This window comes from Schistocerca nitens, chromosome 4 (genome assembly GCF_023898315.1).
Source record: "Schistocerca nitens isolate TAMUIC-IGC-003100 chromosome 4, iqSchNite1.1, whole genome shotgun sequence".
Taxonomy (NCBI): Eukaryota; Metazoa; Arthropoda; class Insecta; order Orthoptera; family Acrididae; genus Schistocerca; species Schistocerca nitens.
The window spans coordinates 690,640,849-690,658,439 of NC_064617.1; the positions used below are offsets into that span (position 1 = coordinate 690,640,849).

A 17,591-nucleotide genomic window follows, 5' to 3' on the forward strand; every position below is an offset into this window, starting at 1 on the left:
ATTTTCTGTTCAACCTGCAATGAAAGACAGAATCCAAATCAAACTCAATTATTTTTACAATGTGACTTTACTGAAACACTTTGCCAAAAAATGTACTTTTTGATATTTTTGGATGTTGCTTTTATATTAATTACTTGTTGAATTCCAGTGTCTCCTTGGCAAAAATTTTCGGCAATACTTCTCACCATCATTCTGGAGACAAGTCACTATACACTTATGTACCTTAAATTATGTTAATACTACAATTAATTAACATTTGATTTCAGAAACAAGCTATTATAATCTGTCTTTGGTGAATGTGTAAAATATCCAGTTATCAAGCAAGGCATTAAAAAGTACTTCTTCATTCATGAAAAACTATTAACCACCAACACATGTGATAGATGTAAAATATCCTCATGTCAGTTAATAATTAAACATTACACAAGTGAATATCAGTCTGACAACTTATAATAGAACAAATCTGGATGTGATGATTATACAATCACAACTGATGAGCAGTCTCTTGTGTACTTTTATACTTCATTATACAGCAGTTCTGCTACTAAACTTCCTATGAGTACAGAGCGAGTGACTACACCACAATCCTCTAATAGCATTATACACTGAAACATTTTAGAAATTCTTATATGATGCACAACACAGCTTTCATTACAATGTAACAGAGCATATGCTGAAAATAATGACCTGGATAAAAAATTACTTGACAACAGTTACTAAGCTTACAGGTGGTGCAGAAACAGAAGTAGTTTTATGAACTTGCATCCACATGAAGGCAAAAGTTATAGTGAAATTGCTTTAACTATAGCAGCAGTACGTGATCAGTAACAACAGTTTTGTTTGGGGTCCCAAAGCCACAGAGACAAACAAACAAAGTGCAAGGAAATAAAAAAAAAAAGCTTTAAATTCTTCATCACTTAATTCCAAAGCCCAAATCATGACACTAAAATAAAAGAGCACATGGAATTTTCTATGTTCAATGCTTACCTTAAATCCTGCTGAAAGATCGTGTGGAGCAGTTAGTAAATTTTAGCTTACTCAAGGTCCCAAGCTAGCTAAGGCCCAGCCAAGAGAACAGATAGACAGAGAGGAGGGGAGTGGGGATGTGGAGGAGCCGGAGGGGCAGAGAAAATAAGAGAGGCAGCCCTGCTGCATACATTCTGACCAACTTGGCAGCAAAACCAGACTGAACTCTAAAGTTAGGTGATAGGCCCCCTCCATGCTATTTGTAGTGAATGTTGTCCTCTGCTCTCAGTGCATTCTACACATTATATGGTATAGTGAGGAACTGCAGTGCACAAGCAACTACAAAGAATAATGTTTTCACACATACAGGCCAGCTGCACTACTACATGAAGGTTTGGCAGTGAATCACAGTGCTTATCATAATCACTGCATGTAAATTATGTCTGTGACTAACATTAGTGAAAACTTTACCTCTGCACGATATTTAACTGCCATTATTTACAATTCTTGAACTTGAAGAATTGTCAAGGTCATAACCTAGGTGGCAACTGCTCATCTGCCTATGAAGGATTTTATGGTAATCTAAGATATATCCTTTCTTGTTTTGTGTGAGCATATGTGACATGTTAATAGCTTATTTCTTCCCCCTCCCAATAAAGCATCCACATTAAATGTAATATCAGTGATAAAAGAGCCCTGAGAACTTCAAAAGCTCACAGAGCAGTTCACTCATTTGCACATCACATCATTAGTTGCATTACAGTATTAAATCACTTTTTCTAATGGGCTGCATGAATGTAATTACTGTAATTAACATCCTGTCTTGTTTGAAAGCTAATTAAAATTCTGCCTTGTTTGAAATCTAATTAAAATTCTGCCTTGTTTGAAAGCTAATTAAAATTCTGCCTTGTTTGAAAGCCATGGGGATAGTCAGAAAAATGGAAAGGATACATAAATGTTCAGGGCAAAGGAATTTCAGTAACTTTAAAATCATTATTCAGGTCTTTACCTCATATGTACCATACAACACACACATTTCATGGACCGTAATGTAGCAACATATAAACAATTAAAATAGGAATATGCCCATGTTATAAGAGAATCTGAAGAACCAATTTGAATAACATTATGATATGTCTTTATCTAATGAAGTACTGGTCAGTATGTATATAAGAACAGTATTTCTACCTACTTGATTGTTACTCTTGCCAAGGAAGTCCATGACCCCATCTTCCTCACCACTCTCCTCTGTTACAGTGCTTCCCTTTGTAGTAGACTGGTTTTCCTCTGTCCTTATAGAATCCTTTTCCCCAACAACTGGTAACTGTGTTACTTGTGACAAATCCTTAACAGGTGTGCAATCCATACTGAGTTGGTGTTTTTTCTCATCACCATTACCACAGCATTCACTAATAACCTCATCAATTACGTCTTTAACATTTTCTGACTGTTCCTCAGAGTTTCCTTTCAGACTATGTTCATTTGATGTTTCTACTCCCTCTTCCACTAACATTCCTTGCTGATCTTGTATGCACCTATTCTCATCACATTCTTGAGTACTTTCACTCATTGTACTGCTCTCACTGCCATTTGAAGTACTATCTTCAGCACTGAATTCTGAGTCAGCAACATTTTTCGAGTTGTTGTTATGTTGGCTGTACTGTTGTATATCACATTTAGTGTTCACAGATTTAACTTCTGAAACTGTCACATTATCAATATTATCTATACTATGAAATGAATCAAATGCATCTTGAAACTGGTCGGCTTCACTGTCCACAGGCGATACAGGCTCATTCCATACGTGAACCGGACTTTTATCTCTGTCGCCCGTATCACTATCATCATCTTTATCTTCATTTGGTGATAAATCTATCTGGCCGTTAGCTTTAATAGCACTATCAGCAGTAACAAAACCGTCAGTATTTTTCGTACTGTCCGCTGCACCCTCACATTTTTGCATGTCTTCCATTTTACATTCATAAGGACTATCACTAATTGGGGTTTCTCGACTGCCTGCGCCTTCACCTGACATTTTCCTGCTCAGCTGTTGGAGCTACCCAGGTATCACGTATCTTTTTCACATTTTGTGCAACGCTGAAAAATACAGTTATTAATGAGAAAGCTACGACAAAATAAGTGGTGGAAATAAAAACAAATCTGGGCAATCACGGTGGAATGGTGCTGGCGAGGTACATTTGTAGTTGCTCCATTTCCTAAACCAACGTATTAATCCTATTACTCTCGATGGGAGTTCCAGTACAAACGATATTCACCTGCTATTTACAAGCATATTTTACGAAAGAATCTCGCCTTATGGAACAACAGATGTAATAGAAGAGAAAGACTGCTGACGTGGCATTTTTTTCGCGTAGCTGTTGGCGGATGGAGGTGTAACCGCATACCGAGATATGGACCTAATTTTGGTGTCGCATAAATACGGAAATGGAGTTCTTGGGCTGCAGACTCAACGACACGATCGTGAAAGAGGCGCGAAAGGCACTAACGCTGCATCGAGGACACTCCACACAATTCGCGTATAAAGTATCCGCCGAGGTGTACGTCTACTAGCGTAATTTTACAAATCGCCTACAATTGCTCCTACATTAAATCGTTCTGCAATGTGAAACAGCAAAATGATTACGTTCCTCCTGCGCAAGGGAAGATGACACGCAATATTTATCCTTAGCTTCCATTCAAGTGATTTTATGAAACACGTTTCCAGGACGTGGACATAAGTTCTTTAGAAAGTATCTTCAAGTAGAAAAAATGAAATGTCGTGTGACGAAGGCCTCCCGTCGGGTAGACCGGTCGCCTGGTGCAAGTCTTTCGATGACGCCACTTCGGCGACTTGCGCGTCGATGGGGATGAAATGATGATGATTAGGACAACACAACACCCAGTCCCTGAGCGGAGAAAATTTCCGACCCAGCCGGGAATCGAACCCGGGCCCTTAGGATTGACAGTCTGTCGCGCTGACCAATTTTTTTTTTCACCAAAAACAGTAACAAAAATGGCTACAATGAAATGACATAAATAAGGTGACAGATAATTGCAGTCATAAATTACAGCATTCAAAAAATGAGTCTTTAGCAGTAGCACAATTTAGCACCTTCACTGTCACCTTCAACTGGTGGCAGATCAGCATGCACATTTTCTTCTTCTGCAGCCGGTTCCTCATCATCATCATCGTCATCATCATTTCCCAGACCCAAATTAATCATTCAGTAAATCCTTGATGTGTGTTCCTTCCAGGGTAAATTACATGGACAGAAGAGAAGTCCCGAACAGCGACATCGCAAAATATTGTCAGTTCCAACCTCCTAAACGCATCTATAGGGAGTTCAAGATCTTCCTTTATATCAGGCACCATATTCTTGTATCTGCTGTACTGCTGATTTATTTTTCATGTGTGACTTGCAGGTTAGGTTAGGGTCGGGAACGTGACCCAATCCATTCCCTCTCTACTAGGAATCCAGTTCCTAACCTACACCCATTCGGTTGAAGACAATTCGGAGCATGTTACCATATTTCTTATTGTGATTCTGATATTTGAGTATTTTCTCGAATTCATTTTCCATATACATCTTGTATTCAATATGTTCATCGCTCCCAATATTGTTAAAAACATAACTTGTATATTTGCCCATTAACCAAATCACTGCGTTATTTTTTGCCTGAGGGTAGTAACTTTCCTCTGGTCTGAAGAAAATGTTAGTCGGTACATTGTTTGCTGAAGTTCTTGTTATTTGAGCAATTTTCTCCCTGGTCCACCTCCAGTTGATAATCCCATCTCCGGAGGCGTACATCTTCCCGTTGGTGATGATACTACTACTACTACTACTACTACTATTACTACTACTAGTAGTAGTAGTAGTAGTAGTAGTAGTAGTAGTCTACTCATTCGGTTGTAGTTTTACGTTTCGATTGAATTATTCATTCCTCCTTTTACGTGAACCAAGTTTAAGGGAGCAACCGAGTGAAAAAAAAAATATCGATTCAGTCGATTGCAGCTTTACATATCAGTTGGACTACTACTACTCTTTTGAGTAAAAACCAGCCTGTGGCAGCAACCGAATGAAAAAAGTCGACGCAGACGACTCGTTCAATTCTGAGCGGAAACATTCGATCGTTTTGCCATTGTTGAATCATTACTGTTGACTGCATTCTGTTATCGCCTTTCCGATATTTCCTTTTCTTGAGTGTCAATGAGAGGCTGTTTGTTCACTTTCTCGTCCATGTTTATCTATAGGCGTTTATGAAGGGTGGACTCAGCGTCTGGATCAGAATGCCTAAACGCTCAGTGGCGCGGGAATGGGAGAAATATGACTGGATAAAGAGTGATTAGGATAAATTCAACGCGATTTGCAGTATCTGAAAGAATGATTCATATTATGGGACTCTATTAACTATAACAAGTTCAAAGAAAACTAATAAATATATATTTCAAAAAATACTTGCGACAAGTGACAGTACATTCTTAAAAAAACAAGTGATTAAGTCACCAAACAATAAAAAAATTATCTGATTTTCCTTCTGTTCCCGTCACCTCAACATTTACCGAAATAACGGTCAAGGGTGCATACCAGCGGGAAGAGAGAGACTAGTTCAATAAATTTAAATAAAAAAGTTACTAATCATCTATTTAAAAATAAATTTGTAATTTTGCGATTGTTATTAACATTTTAAAACCAATCAAAAATTCGTATGGAATGCCAGGAAAAGATCGTACCTTAAATACTCAATACATAAATTATGAAAACAAATCGATTTTAGAAATACACTTTTTATTCACCTCTCGTTGAAATATGTTAAGTTATTTGTCTCTAAAGATGACAACCCTAGTCACAGCTCATGTATAACGGAAAAGGGTGAAAACGTTCGTATAACTGCCGATGCAGACTTGTGTCAGTCGGCTGTCTCACCTTACGTGAAACTCCTCAAACTCAGGGTGTACCGACTCGACTGGGAAAGAAAAAAGATTAAACGAGAAAAAATAGACTGGTCAATTGACTGTCCCATCATCTACTACTACTACTACTATTTCATTAGCCGGCCATCCTTACAATCATCATGACAATTCTCATTGTTCATCTTTTTGTTCATGCACTGTGGCTGGCAGGGTATTCAGCTGGCTAAACGGTCCTGAGTAATCCCTACCCCAGCCGTTGCTTTGTTCGTGGAATGAAAGGTGTACAAGGCAAAACACTGTTTAAAAGGTTGATAGCACTTAATCTGAAGCGAAATAAGATTTAAATAGAAACAACAGCCTTTCCGTTTGCCGTAATTGTCCAACACACTGCAATGTGGCGACATAAAATTTTTAGTAAGTAGTTTTCGCATCTCTGAATGCTTCGTTCTCAAATTCCTATCAAATATTGTAACCTACTTGTTTCGTGGTCAAATAACGTTCATTTAAAATTGCTTTATCTGACACGTGTAAGACCCTCTTTCGCATTTGTTAACAAAATACTTTTTTTTTTCTTTTTAGAATACCAGCTATCCCACAAACGCGAATAGATATATGAGACGCCGACACTGGTGTTTCCCTGCTTCTGCTGACGTACACGTGAAAAACCGCCCGACATACACTCACCTTGTTAACACGTATTGTGTGTGTGTGTGTGTGTGTGTGTGTGTGTGTGTGTGTGTGTGTGTGTACTACGTCTTCGTGGAGAAACCTGTCCAACCACAATCCTTTTCCACACTGAGACGGCCTAAATCAAACGACTGTGGCAGCAGCCAACGTTCAAGATGTGTACGATTCTCCCGCGACGTTACTGCAAGTTTTCGCCACGCGCTAGGTTTACCCAGTTACCATGGTTGTTGGCTGTTACTACGATGGCGGTCGTAGAGCAGAACAGACCGTTAAACTAAAAATGCTCAAGATCACCTCCCACTCTAATTTTTTCGAAGCAGTGCACGAAAAATAAAGAAACAGACCCAACTTGGTATGACTCCTACCGAAACTACTATATTTCAGCCTCCTATTCTCGTCAAGGACCGCAGATATCGGTGTATGTATTTTTATGTAGGGACGAGGGGGAGGGGGGGGGGGGGCGGTAGCTGGAAATTCACACAAAATCTGCATTTTCTTTCAACAGTATAGAATGCGCTAATGTTGAAAACAAAGTGCTCACTGCGCATTACCCCTCTAAATAAGACCTGCACATTCTTTATCGGTACTACCGATCAAGATAGCACTGGATTCTCAATCGGAAGGAACGAGGTTTAAATATCGTTCAGTCACTAAAGAAGAAAGAGCTAAGGCTGTCTTCCGGTTTAATTGTGCCCAGAGCGAAACTACTCCACGCAGTCTTAGAATTTCACTGTTTCTTTCTTCTGGTACAGGATGCCAGACAATCCTTCAAACGGTAGTTAAATGTATATGAAATACTGAATGCAGCTGTCGACGCAGATACAATGGAATGACAACAATATTAAGTTTCAAAAATACATGAGAGTATCGCCAATACTCTACCTTTAAATTATGTTTAACGTCCGAAGATTAACTTAAAAGCGCAGCTTGATGAGTTTTAACTGGAAACGCAATGAGCCGTCAAGAAGAGACAATACAAAGGCTTGAAATTTCCTTAAAATAAGAACCTTTGCAGATGAATTACTCCATCTTCATTTTCCAATATAATCTCTGAGAAAAGGGCAATACGGCGCTCAAAGCGAAGTCGTTAAAAGACGATGTTAGTTCCTTCAGTCCATAATGGAACAAGGCTCTTGTGTAATATGATACAATAACGCAAAATATAAATAAAACGCACGGCCGAATGATTACACTTGCTACGTAAAGAGAATTGCAAACTAGTTCCTCTTCTGAGGCTTTTTGTCAGGTTAAAATTGTGTTCCGAACCAGGGCTCGCAATGGGACCTTGACCCTTCGTGGCAACTGAGCTACCCAAGCACGACCCACTACCCGTCCTCACAGCTTGCGTTAATCTTTTACTGCACAGGTTTCATCAGACTCCGATTCACATTTGCCATTCAGTCTATCTAGGAATAAGTTACACTCCAGTCTGGAGGACGTAAGGCTCCCAATAACTCGTGGCAAAGACGATCAACAGACCACTTGCCTTCGCAACCTAAAAAAAAAAAAGTACCTTAGTAGTGCAGCGTTCGATACGGGTGTATCTGGTTCCAGTTCTGGCATAAGCAAGAATTTCAATCGTCGGTATAACAGAAACATCTGGGAGGGTAAATGGTGACAAAAATAGGGAAACTTGAACTTTAAAACATACAGTCGTCGAAGTGGTCACAAACTAAGCACTACCAAGTTTGGACTTGGATGACAGAGGAATTCGGCCGTGGATAGCTTTACGGAACCATTCTGCCATTTAGGTTATGTTATAGTAAAAAACCACTGCAAAGTAAACCTAGGTGGTGGAACACCAAGATATTTTATTGCAACTTTCATGTCGGCTGACAAAACCATACGCGTCATTTTTTTAAATTATGCTATTGCGATATGGTACCCAGCATGTTATTTATTATACAAAATACACGTTAGAATGTTTTCTACTTCTGGGAAAGAAACAGTATGCACAACATGGGACAAGGAAATCTTTATGAAAGAAATTTCAGTTACACAACAAATAATTGTAGACAAAATGTAGATGGAAATGCAACGATTGACCATCAAAGCTTATCTTAAAACAGTCCATGTCCCTTTTTATTTATGCTAGCCTTTGATTAAATTATTTAGTAAGCACAGTCGTGTATAAGTTGTTACTTTATATTTGTAGATGGCCGGTTTCAATCTACTCTAGAGATCATCATCATCAGATACATATTCGTTGGCGGTAGTAGGACTCCCTGGCGTGGAGCAGGCCCGTCCGTGCTGGAGTTGAGAACACTGCAGTGTGGTTGTAACTGTTCACATTCAAATCCTTGAAAATCGAAAACTGATTCTCTGAAACTAGTAGCACGTAATAAAATTCATTGTAGCACGTGTGCAATTTTATTTACTGTAACTAATAACTGCCATGGACATGTCACAAATGGATCGCTTTAATTGGGCCTCGCCACGAGATCGGAAGCTCCTGCTCATGCCAGCTCTCAGAAGCCTTTCACTGCCCAGGAAACGCCAGTCTCTCATTACAACAGCGGATCAAGGCGGGTTGGTGCTGGGAGAACGGAAAGTTAGCCAACGAAAGAGAAACTAAAGAAAGACGTGGCGAAACAGCCAACCTACGACGCACGAACATTTATTTTTTTAACAATGGTGCAATCTGTAGTGTCAACCGGGCGTCTGTCCGTCTGGTGTATAAGAGGGAACGGTGAAAGATCCGTGCTTTAGTTCAAAAACTGGCTTATAGGGTGGTTGTAACTCGACTTTCGCTACTCGATGCTGCCCCTGTAGAACAATGAAACTTTGTGGAAACATTTGTAAGGACATGTGAAAGGCAAATAACAAGTAAACCACCGAAAGAAACACATCTTAATTTCAACGTGACAGTGTAACGTTTGTTAACTGCGTGCTATGTTTACAACCGTTATCAATGTGACGACTATCTTAATCAACGAAAAAGACTGAAACCGCACTAGAGACACCATTTCGTAATTGTTCGCAGCACTTTTCAAACGGTGGATCATTGACTGTTCAGCTGTCGTGACACAGTTCGTGCACTGTTCGAAGATCGCACGTTGCGTCCAGCTTTCTGAGCCATGGCTGCAGTAGCTTCTTTAACAATTTGTGGCGCAAGTGGCCATCGGCCTCTCCCACGAGAAATTCCCAAATCGACAGTTAATTCGAACTTCCGGAATCGTGTTCTTCCATTCCGTTGTGGACAGACGACATCTCCGTATATCTTTACTACATCGATACTAGTGAAGAGCAGCAGTACTACTGCTGTTGTTTTGATGCATAAAATAAAAATATAGAACATCTTTGCGAATGCTGCCCTGCTCACGTTGCCTAGACCCATGTTGACACTCTACAACTGCAGTGCACAGCGATGCTTGTGTTTCAGCCCTTCGTCGCCGTATCACTACCGGCGCCTAAGGCAAATTCTGCAGCGCCCAATCTGATCATAATTCCTATGAAGTTTGGTACTCACACGGCAAACAGTTTTCCGTCTACACTGGCTCAAGTAACGAAAGATTAATTACAGCCTCCCTGTGTTTTTCAATTTCAGCTTTGCAGTGCAAGTCCGAAAGGTTTATAAAATCTACAGTTGCTATAAGCCTTCACTGACCTCAAAAATTTCTCCCCGCGACAAGGGTCTTTATCTAAAGGAATACGTTGCCAGAGATCGCCAAATACGATGAATAGCGTGGATATTACAATTTTTTTCAACAATACTTATTTTTATGGGAAAGGGCACCGTCTACCTGATGATGCGTAAGATTTCAGTAATATTTTTCACTCACAGTTTTACCTTTGCACGGTAATCAAAGAGTAGAACTTATTTTGCAACGTAGCGAACACTGGCGTCTACCTCTCCGGCAGATGACAGCGATTTCATCACTATTAGTTTCTTGTCTATCTGCGTGCACACAGTATTCTGTTTAGTGTTTCGTTTCTGGTCTCACAACGTATTGGGTACTTTCTTGAAAATGGTCATTCTTTAGTTGCAACTTTGAGACAACTTCTCACGGATGGTCTTCAAAAATTATAATGTGAACTCAGTCACTCATTTCAAAACCTGATAGAAATGGAAGGGCCTATTTTTTATAAAACTCTATCATTTTTGAATGCTTTGAGGCAATACACCTCTGCAGATAAAAGCGCAGTATTCGGAGTACGCCCGAAGCTACTTTTACGTGTCAAAGATTTCTCTAGCTTAAAAATGAAATGCTGTGTTCTGTTTGCTAGACACTCTTCAATCAGAACGTTCGTCTGATATTCTGTAGGCTCATGTGTTAGGTTACAGTGCGGAACTTTATCGAACAGTCAAGGAACACGGCAACAACCTAGGCTGTCCGCGCCTACTGCCTTGTGGGTCTTTTGAAGAAACACAGCAAGCTTACTTTTACAAGAGCGTTGATGGCGGCCTCCATATGGATCACAACAAAGATTATCGGCCTCCAGAAAGATCATAATACGCGAGGATAAAACATCTTTAAATTCAACAAGACTGTCTGCTATATAGATGTATAGTTTTGTGTGCGTTTATTCGTTATTCATCAACGGTTGCACGCAAGGCATGTGTAACATGAGCAACTGCTCGGAAGCGACAAAATGTTGTCATCGAAATATTATTTTTTATGTGTAATTTTAACGTACATTGCATCACCGTTTAGCCATTCGATAATGTATCGGCAAATATTTCTACCTGCGATTAAACTCTTATTTTACTACTAGTCCACCTGAATAACGTCTTCCGTGTACGAGCGCATTAATCTCATAGGATACGGTACAAGATAGCTCTCCAAGTAATCGCGTAGCCTATTAGATGTCGCGTTTGCATGTTGTTCAGTTCTTCATCCATTTATGGTTATTTAGCGTCATAAACAATACACCATTGTTCCACGTGCTTCTCAACTTAAAATTAAGGTACGTAATTCGAGTACTAACTGGTCATAGTGAAGTTGGTTCTACTGTATTTGATAAAATCAAAGTATGATTAGTCTAGCTTCCAAATTGTACATCATAGGTTTTTTTTTCCCTTCATTTCACGGTGGTGGTTTCGCCGTACGATCTAGATCACGTAGTACCGTATATCAACAGAAAGCTGAAGAAAAAAAGACAGAGGTGTAGTAAATTTTTACAGAAAATACCGCAACTTGACTCATATTTTAGCGGAAAAAGTAAAAATGAAGCATGTGGATCTGAATATTCAGGTGAAACTGGGCTCAAAACAGTAACAATTAACTGTGTAGCTGTGGAAGTGTAGGCGAAATTAGTGTTCTAAACGGTAAACAGAATGCAGAAGTTCTAACTTTCGGAGTTCCGGAAAGATGTCAAGAATCTACACGCTCTAAGGCAGAGGATTTTCCTATTACCAGTAACCAGACATTTTATTGGGAAAACACTGGTCATACATTAGATTATTTGTTAAAGATTGTATTAATCAAAACAAAAAGGCTAATTTTTCTATATCCTCGCATTTAAGTGAAGTAATTTTGGTTAAGTTATGAAATTGTACTGATTTTCTTTCTATTTTGAACATATACGACGTCCAGTTTTGGTGTTTCTGTGATGATTTTTTCTGAATACTTAACTTGCACATGCGCTTTGAAAACTGAAGTTAACGATCACACAGTTTCATTGTTGGTAGTCCATAACAGCGTAGCAATACTGAAGTGTAGAAAGGGGGCCCTAAAATAAAGTACTGGCGTCACACGCCTCAAGTACGGCACAGGTTGTACGAGGGATATTCATAATTTTAATCACGACCTCGAAAAAGTAGTTCCGTAATATTTTTCCTTTCAGGTACATTTCAGCAGTCCTGCCAGAACCACAGCGCGCCGATGGATGAACAACAACAAATGGCGCTGGCCACCTTCACTTGATCACTGGGCTGCGCTATTTTGTTTTGGATCATCTAGTGGCATGGTTCAAATGGCTCTGAGCACTATGGGACTTAACTTCTGAGGTCATCAGTCCCCTAGAACTTAGAACTACTTAAGCCTAACTAATCTAAGGACATCACACACATCCATGCCCGAGGCAGGATTCGAACCTCCGACCGTATCGGTAATCCAAAAAACCGCCTGCGGCTTAGAATCGAGTGCAAAGCAAGCGGAAGTTCTGAAAAATGTTGGTAGGTGCCGCCACAAATAACTTCTGCCGTCGAATACATGTAGCGTTACACAGGCATGCTTTGTAGGCACAAAGATAAATACTGGCGCCAAAACCTCTGCGTCAGTAAATAAATTTTTTAAAAAAAGGATGGAAGACAAGCTTTTTTTTCTCCGCCCCGAGTTTCGACCACTGCATTTTCATACATTATCCAACGAAGTAAATACAAATTCCGTATTGTTCATCTTCGAATGTAGCAGACTTTCAATGTACTACGAAAATGCGACTGGCAAGACTGTTTGGGATGTTTGTCAATATGGCCACGTTCTGAATTTTCTCCTACCTGTGAGAAGAGATGGTTGCTAATAGGAACCTGATGAAATGTGAATGACATGCAGTATTCTCTTCACCATAACAATAATATGAATATAAACATTTTGCCATATATTCTTTCGTGTTTGCTGCTATCTCATTTAAATCCTGTCTGCCTAATAAACTACGAAACTAGAGTGAGACAACAGCAAACGCGGAAGAATATACGTATCGTGTCATGTTTATATTCGTATTATTCTTATGCCTAATAGTGATACAGTCAGAAATGAAGCACGGCAACTGACTAGATTTTTAAATCTAAGATGACTAATTTCTGTGCAGAATTTGATGTACTAAAGAAGCGGCCGCATAGGTTTTCAAACGGAGAAAAATTTTCGCCTAACTCTCGTTCACAACATCATCTGTCCTACGCAGTCTATTACTTGGTTCTTGTTGATCATTATCAAAGAAAGCAGCAGTGTAAGTAACAACAAATAGCAGTCTCTTGCCATTGTTTCGCTAATGAGACGATTCCTCTCTCTTTTTTTTTTTTTTTTTTTTAATTTTAAGTGGCGGTAGCGCGCACAAAAGCAAGCCATGTCGCAAGCGGCGACAGGCCGTAAACACGCACTATCAGAGTGCGACAAACAATGCAGGACACAGTATAGTAATGCATTTTCAGCTTAGAGTGTCGTAAACACCTGTGACAAAGAAAACTGTACTTATCAGATCAAAGCAAAATAAGCAATCGATTCAAACCAGACGAAGCACGTGAAGAAGGAAGGGTACCCGTATAAATACGGACGGAGCGCCTGACGCATAGCAATGGCTACCTGGTAAAGCTTAACTGCTAAGCTTACGACTCGAACCGAACTACTGTAGCTGTATCGTCATTCATTCGACCTAAATTGTGTCTCACTTTGTTTCGATTTGGAGGTGCGGCCTAAAACTTTTCTCTCCCCTTGAATTTCGAGTCTCAAATTTCAGGTGCGGCTTGGATTCGAATAAATACGGTATCTACTTTTTTCGACGTGATAATTACAACATTAGGAGCACCCCTCGGTCTCTCGATCCGTGCCCTATGCCCTGGCACGAGGAGAGCAGGGCAAGGCAGCCGCCAGGAATCTGCCGGCGCCACGGGCGCGCAGCGGGGCAGGTATTTACAACGGCGCGGCCGGTGACGCAATGCTGCTTCCTCACGGCGTGACGACACGCAGCCCGGCGCGAGGCGGCCGCGCCCCGCTGGCAACGCGTTCTGCGTTCTCGGGAAACACGGACGGAGCCAGAGCGTAGACTTCCAGTGGCCTCGTCAGTTCCTATGGCTGCCACCACACATTTGTAGAAAAATGTACCGCCTTCTCAAAACAGGTACTTGAAGTGCCACTCACGTCTAAGCTGGTTCACACCGGCGATCTCATCGCCTAAGGTACAGGGCGGCACAGTTAAAAGAAAGCCGCCTTGCATTTGAATGCGAATGCAATATTTCGACTCCTGAAACAACGAACTACGACAATGGGCGGCTTTATGCAATAATCGAGTGTCAGCATTCTTCTGTCAGCACTTCAGTTTACTTCATCAGCGAAGTTAGACGTTTCTCTTTGCGGTCTGAAAAATGACACTCTCGAAAGAAGAAACAATTGAAATGGTGGAAGTGTAGGTGAAAACAGGTTCGGTAAACGAAACTCGCAAAATTTTCGGGGTCAAGTATCCGGATAGAAGACTACCAGCAAAGAGAGCAATACAGGGTCTGTATATCAATTGGCGCAACTACTGACCTGTGCAAAATCTAAAACGATAAAGAATTCCTTCAGTTCGCACACCAGAAGTAATTGCAGACATTCGCCGAAGAATTATTCAGAGCCCAAAGAAGACTACGCTTAAATTGGCCCAAACACGCGCATGTAAGTAGGAGGAGTTGCCAGCGGATATTGAGAAGCGTTAATTTGAAGTCTTATCGTGTGACGGTTGTGCAGCAACGACGGCAGGATGACAGAAACGTGTAGATTACTGCACGCGGCTTTTGAATAACACCAACCACGGTCTGTTAGACTCTTTCCATTACATCACAAGTGATGAAGCATGATTTCATCTTTCCCGTCATGTGGATTCACAGAACACGACATACTGGGCAACGGAGAACCCTAAGACTGTCTGACAGCAATCACTCTATGATGAAAAAATCGGAATTTGGTGTAATAGGACCGATATTTTGTCACAATAGTCTCAATACGGTTGCATGTATGGAAATATTTAATACATTTCTTGCTCAACTCACTAAATATGAAGGACAATACTGTTTCTTCCAGCAAAATGGGGAAACATGTCACACGTCTAAGCTGTCCCTGGAACGTGTCCATGCTGTACTCACTGAGGAACGAACTGTCAGCAAACATTTATGGCCACCATGTTCGGCAGATCTAGCAACATTTCGTTTTTTCGTGTGGGGACACTTGAAGCGCAAGGTACATCAGCTGCGGACGTATTTGAATATGTTTAGACGTGCATAGCTGTGTATTGACGTTGCAGGGGGTCACTTTCAATGTCTTCTATGAATGTATTTTTCACTGCACTTTTCAATGTAAATAAATGGTAAGTCCATTTCAGCTCTTCGTTTCAGTAATTTCATTGCATTTCCTTTATACTTACACGAGCAACTTTCATCTGCGCCACCCTGTAGTTGCCGCCTTTGCTCCGGGTACTATTTACTAGAGTCATATGTGGCGCTTTTCTCTGTCATATGCTGTAGCGTCAGTTTATAATACCAACAGTGTTTTCGCAAACAACGGCCGCACGAAATCCAGCTCGGTCCGTTCGTCCACGAGACCCAGGAGCAGTAGATACTGGGGACCAGGTCGATGCCGTGTTCCTTTACTTCGGCGATCGATACCGTTCCGTACGTACGTACAGGAGCGTACAGATTATCGGACCAACTCTGTAACTGCATTGCAGAGGTCCTAGCAAATACAACATAGCATCCCATTTTTAATGAAGAGAAGTCTTCCCAAATACAATAAATTTTGAGCTTACCCCAAGGGATTACTGATCACAATAATGTATATGTAAATAGCCTAGTGGAGAACGTCGAAAGTTTCATGAGGTTCCAAAATGAATTTTCACTTTGCACCGGGGAGCTTTGCCTTTCGCGGGCAAGTGTTCTACCAAGGCTCACAACCGGAGTTCTGCTCCCGGACGTTACGCAGGAGAAGGTCTGTGAAGTTTGGAACGTAGAAGATGAGATAACGGCGGAATTAGACCTGCAAGGAGGGCTCGCACTCCGGTAGCTCAGTTGGTAGGGCACTTATCCGCGTAAGGCATGGGTCCCGGGTTCGTGTCCCGGTCCGGCACACAGTTTTAATCTGCCAGGAAACTCAATGAGGCTGTTCGCGGGTGATGCTGTTGTACACAGAGAAGTTTCACCGATAGGAATTTGTAGCAAAATGTAGAAAGACCCGCAGAGAATCGATGCTTTGTGCACGGATTGTCAAATGAACGTGAGCACAAATAAATTTGACGTATTACACTTAAACGTGCGGAAACTCCTGCTATTGTATTATTACATGATTGCCGGTTAATCACTGGAAGGACATTAAATCTTTAGTTCGGGACCTCCGCTGTCTCTACGGCGTATTTTGTGGACCTTTCTCTAAGCTCTCTTTCCTTCCGTCGATTGGGCTTAACATGTTGTCGCTTTTAACTTGTTTTTCTTATTAGTGTTCTAAGGTTGTGACATGGGCGCTTATAACCTCGGTTGTTTCTGCGTCCTAAAATAAAACAAATTAATCGCAACAAACTGAGATGGCAGCCTGCGATCCTTGGAAGAATCTTAGGTAGTGCAGCCCTCCCACTACGGACGTACGTTAAAAACCCCTCGCTAGACCGACAATGGGGCACTGGTCTTCAGTCTGGAACCCTTACCAGGTAGGATTGATGGAGTAAATATAGAAGATCCAGAGAAGAGCAGCGCAGTTCGTCACTGGTTCGATCAGTAAGAGTGAAAATGTGCAGTGGCAGGTATTAAACGAGAGGTTTACTGTTAAAATTCTAGGAGCTTACGTTCCTAGATGACTCAGCCGATAGAGGAAGTCCCAGAAATGTTGCGACAAACTTCGAGGGGTTGTAGAGGTGTCTTGAGGAACAAATCGAGGATAGGAACACGTGTCCGGAAATGTCATCCAACGACGGTACAGAGCGTCGAAGTTACAGGCGCCGGTGCCTGCGACTAGGCCAACCATTCGGCAGCAAACGTAACTTGGAACGTCCCGCTATGTTGTTTGTTATTCAGCAATCCTGACTGATTGCCATTATCGCCAGTGGAGAAGGCGGAGCTAACTGCTGTGTAGAAAGGCATTGTCTCTTATGAATGCGATACTCTGTTGCCTACTTGACGTTTCTGCACTCCGAATGAACCGATTAAAATCCAGGCGGCCATATGTCCTACTGGCAGAATCGCCGCAGGCAGCTACTTTCAGTATCAACAAAAAGTGGACAGAAATGTGGAACACTATTGCCCATGAGGAACATCCGACCCTCCAAAGACATGACAAGACTAGCCGGCATGGAACTAGCGCGACTTGCCTGGAAAACAATTAATCGGATCCGCACAGGCCACGGCATCTGT

At 41.2% G+C, this 17,591-nt stretch overlaps 1 protein-coding gene and 1 long non-coding RNA gene across 6 annotated transcripts in view; one reads left to right on the top strand and one right to left on the bottom strand.

Moving 5' to 3' along the window:
* LOC126251908 (leucine-rich repeat flightless-interacting protein 2) overlaps positions 1-17,591 on the bottom strand; it is a 248,750-nt gene that overhangs the window by 79,217 nt on the left and 151,942 nt on the right. For 2 of the 5 annotated variants that reach the window (XM_049952633.1, XM_049952634.1), the window contains exon 2: positions 2,159-3,063. The exons of the other annotated variants lie outside the window; for them this stretch is intronic. In XM_049952633.1, the coding sequence (XP_049808590.1) occupies positions 2,159-3,001 (843 nt within the window). In that variant the 5' untranslated portion in view covers positions 3,002-3,063. The remainder of the gene's footprint in view (positions 1-2,158; positions 3,064-17,591) is intronic. 5 annotated transcript variants of the gene reach the window in all.
* The window catches only part of LOC126251909 (uncharacterized), a 177,189-nt gene continuing 160,828 nt past the window's right edge, over positions 1,231-17,591 (top strand). Inside the window, exon 1 of the long non-coding RNA XR_007545803.1 lies at positions 1,231-1,358. This is a non-coding gene — a long non-coding RNA (uncharacterized LOC126251909). The remainder of the gene's footprint in view (positions 1,359-17,591) is intronic.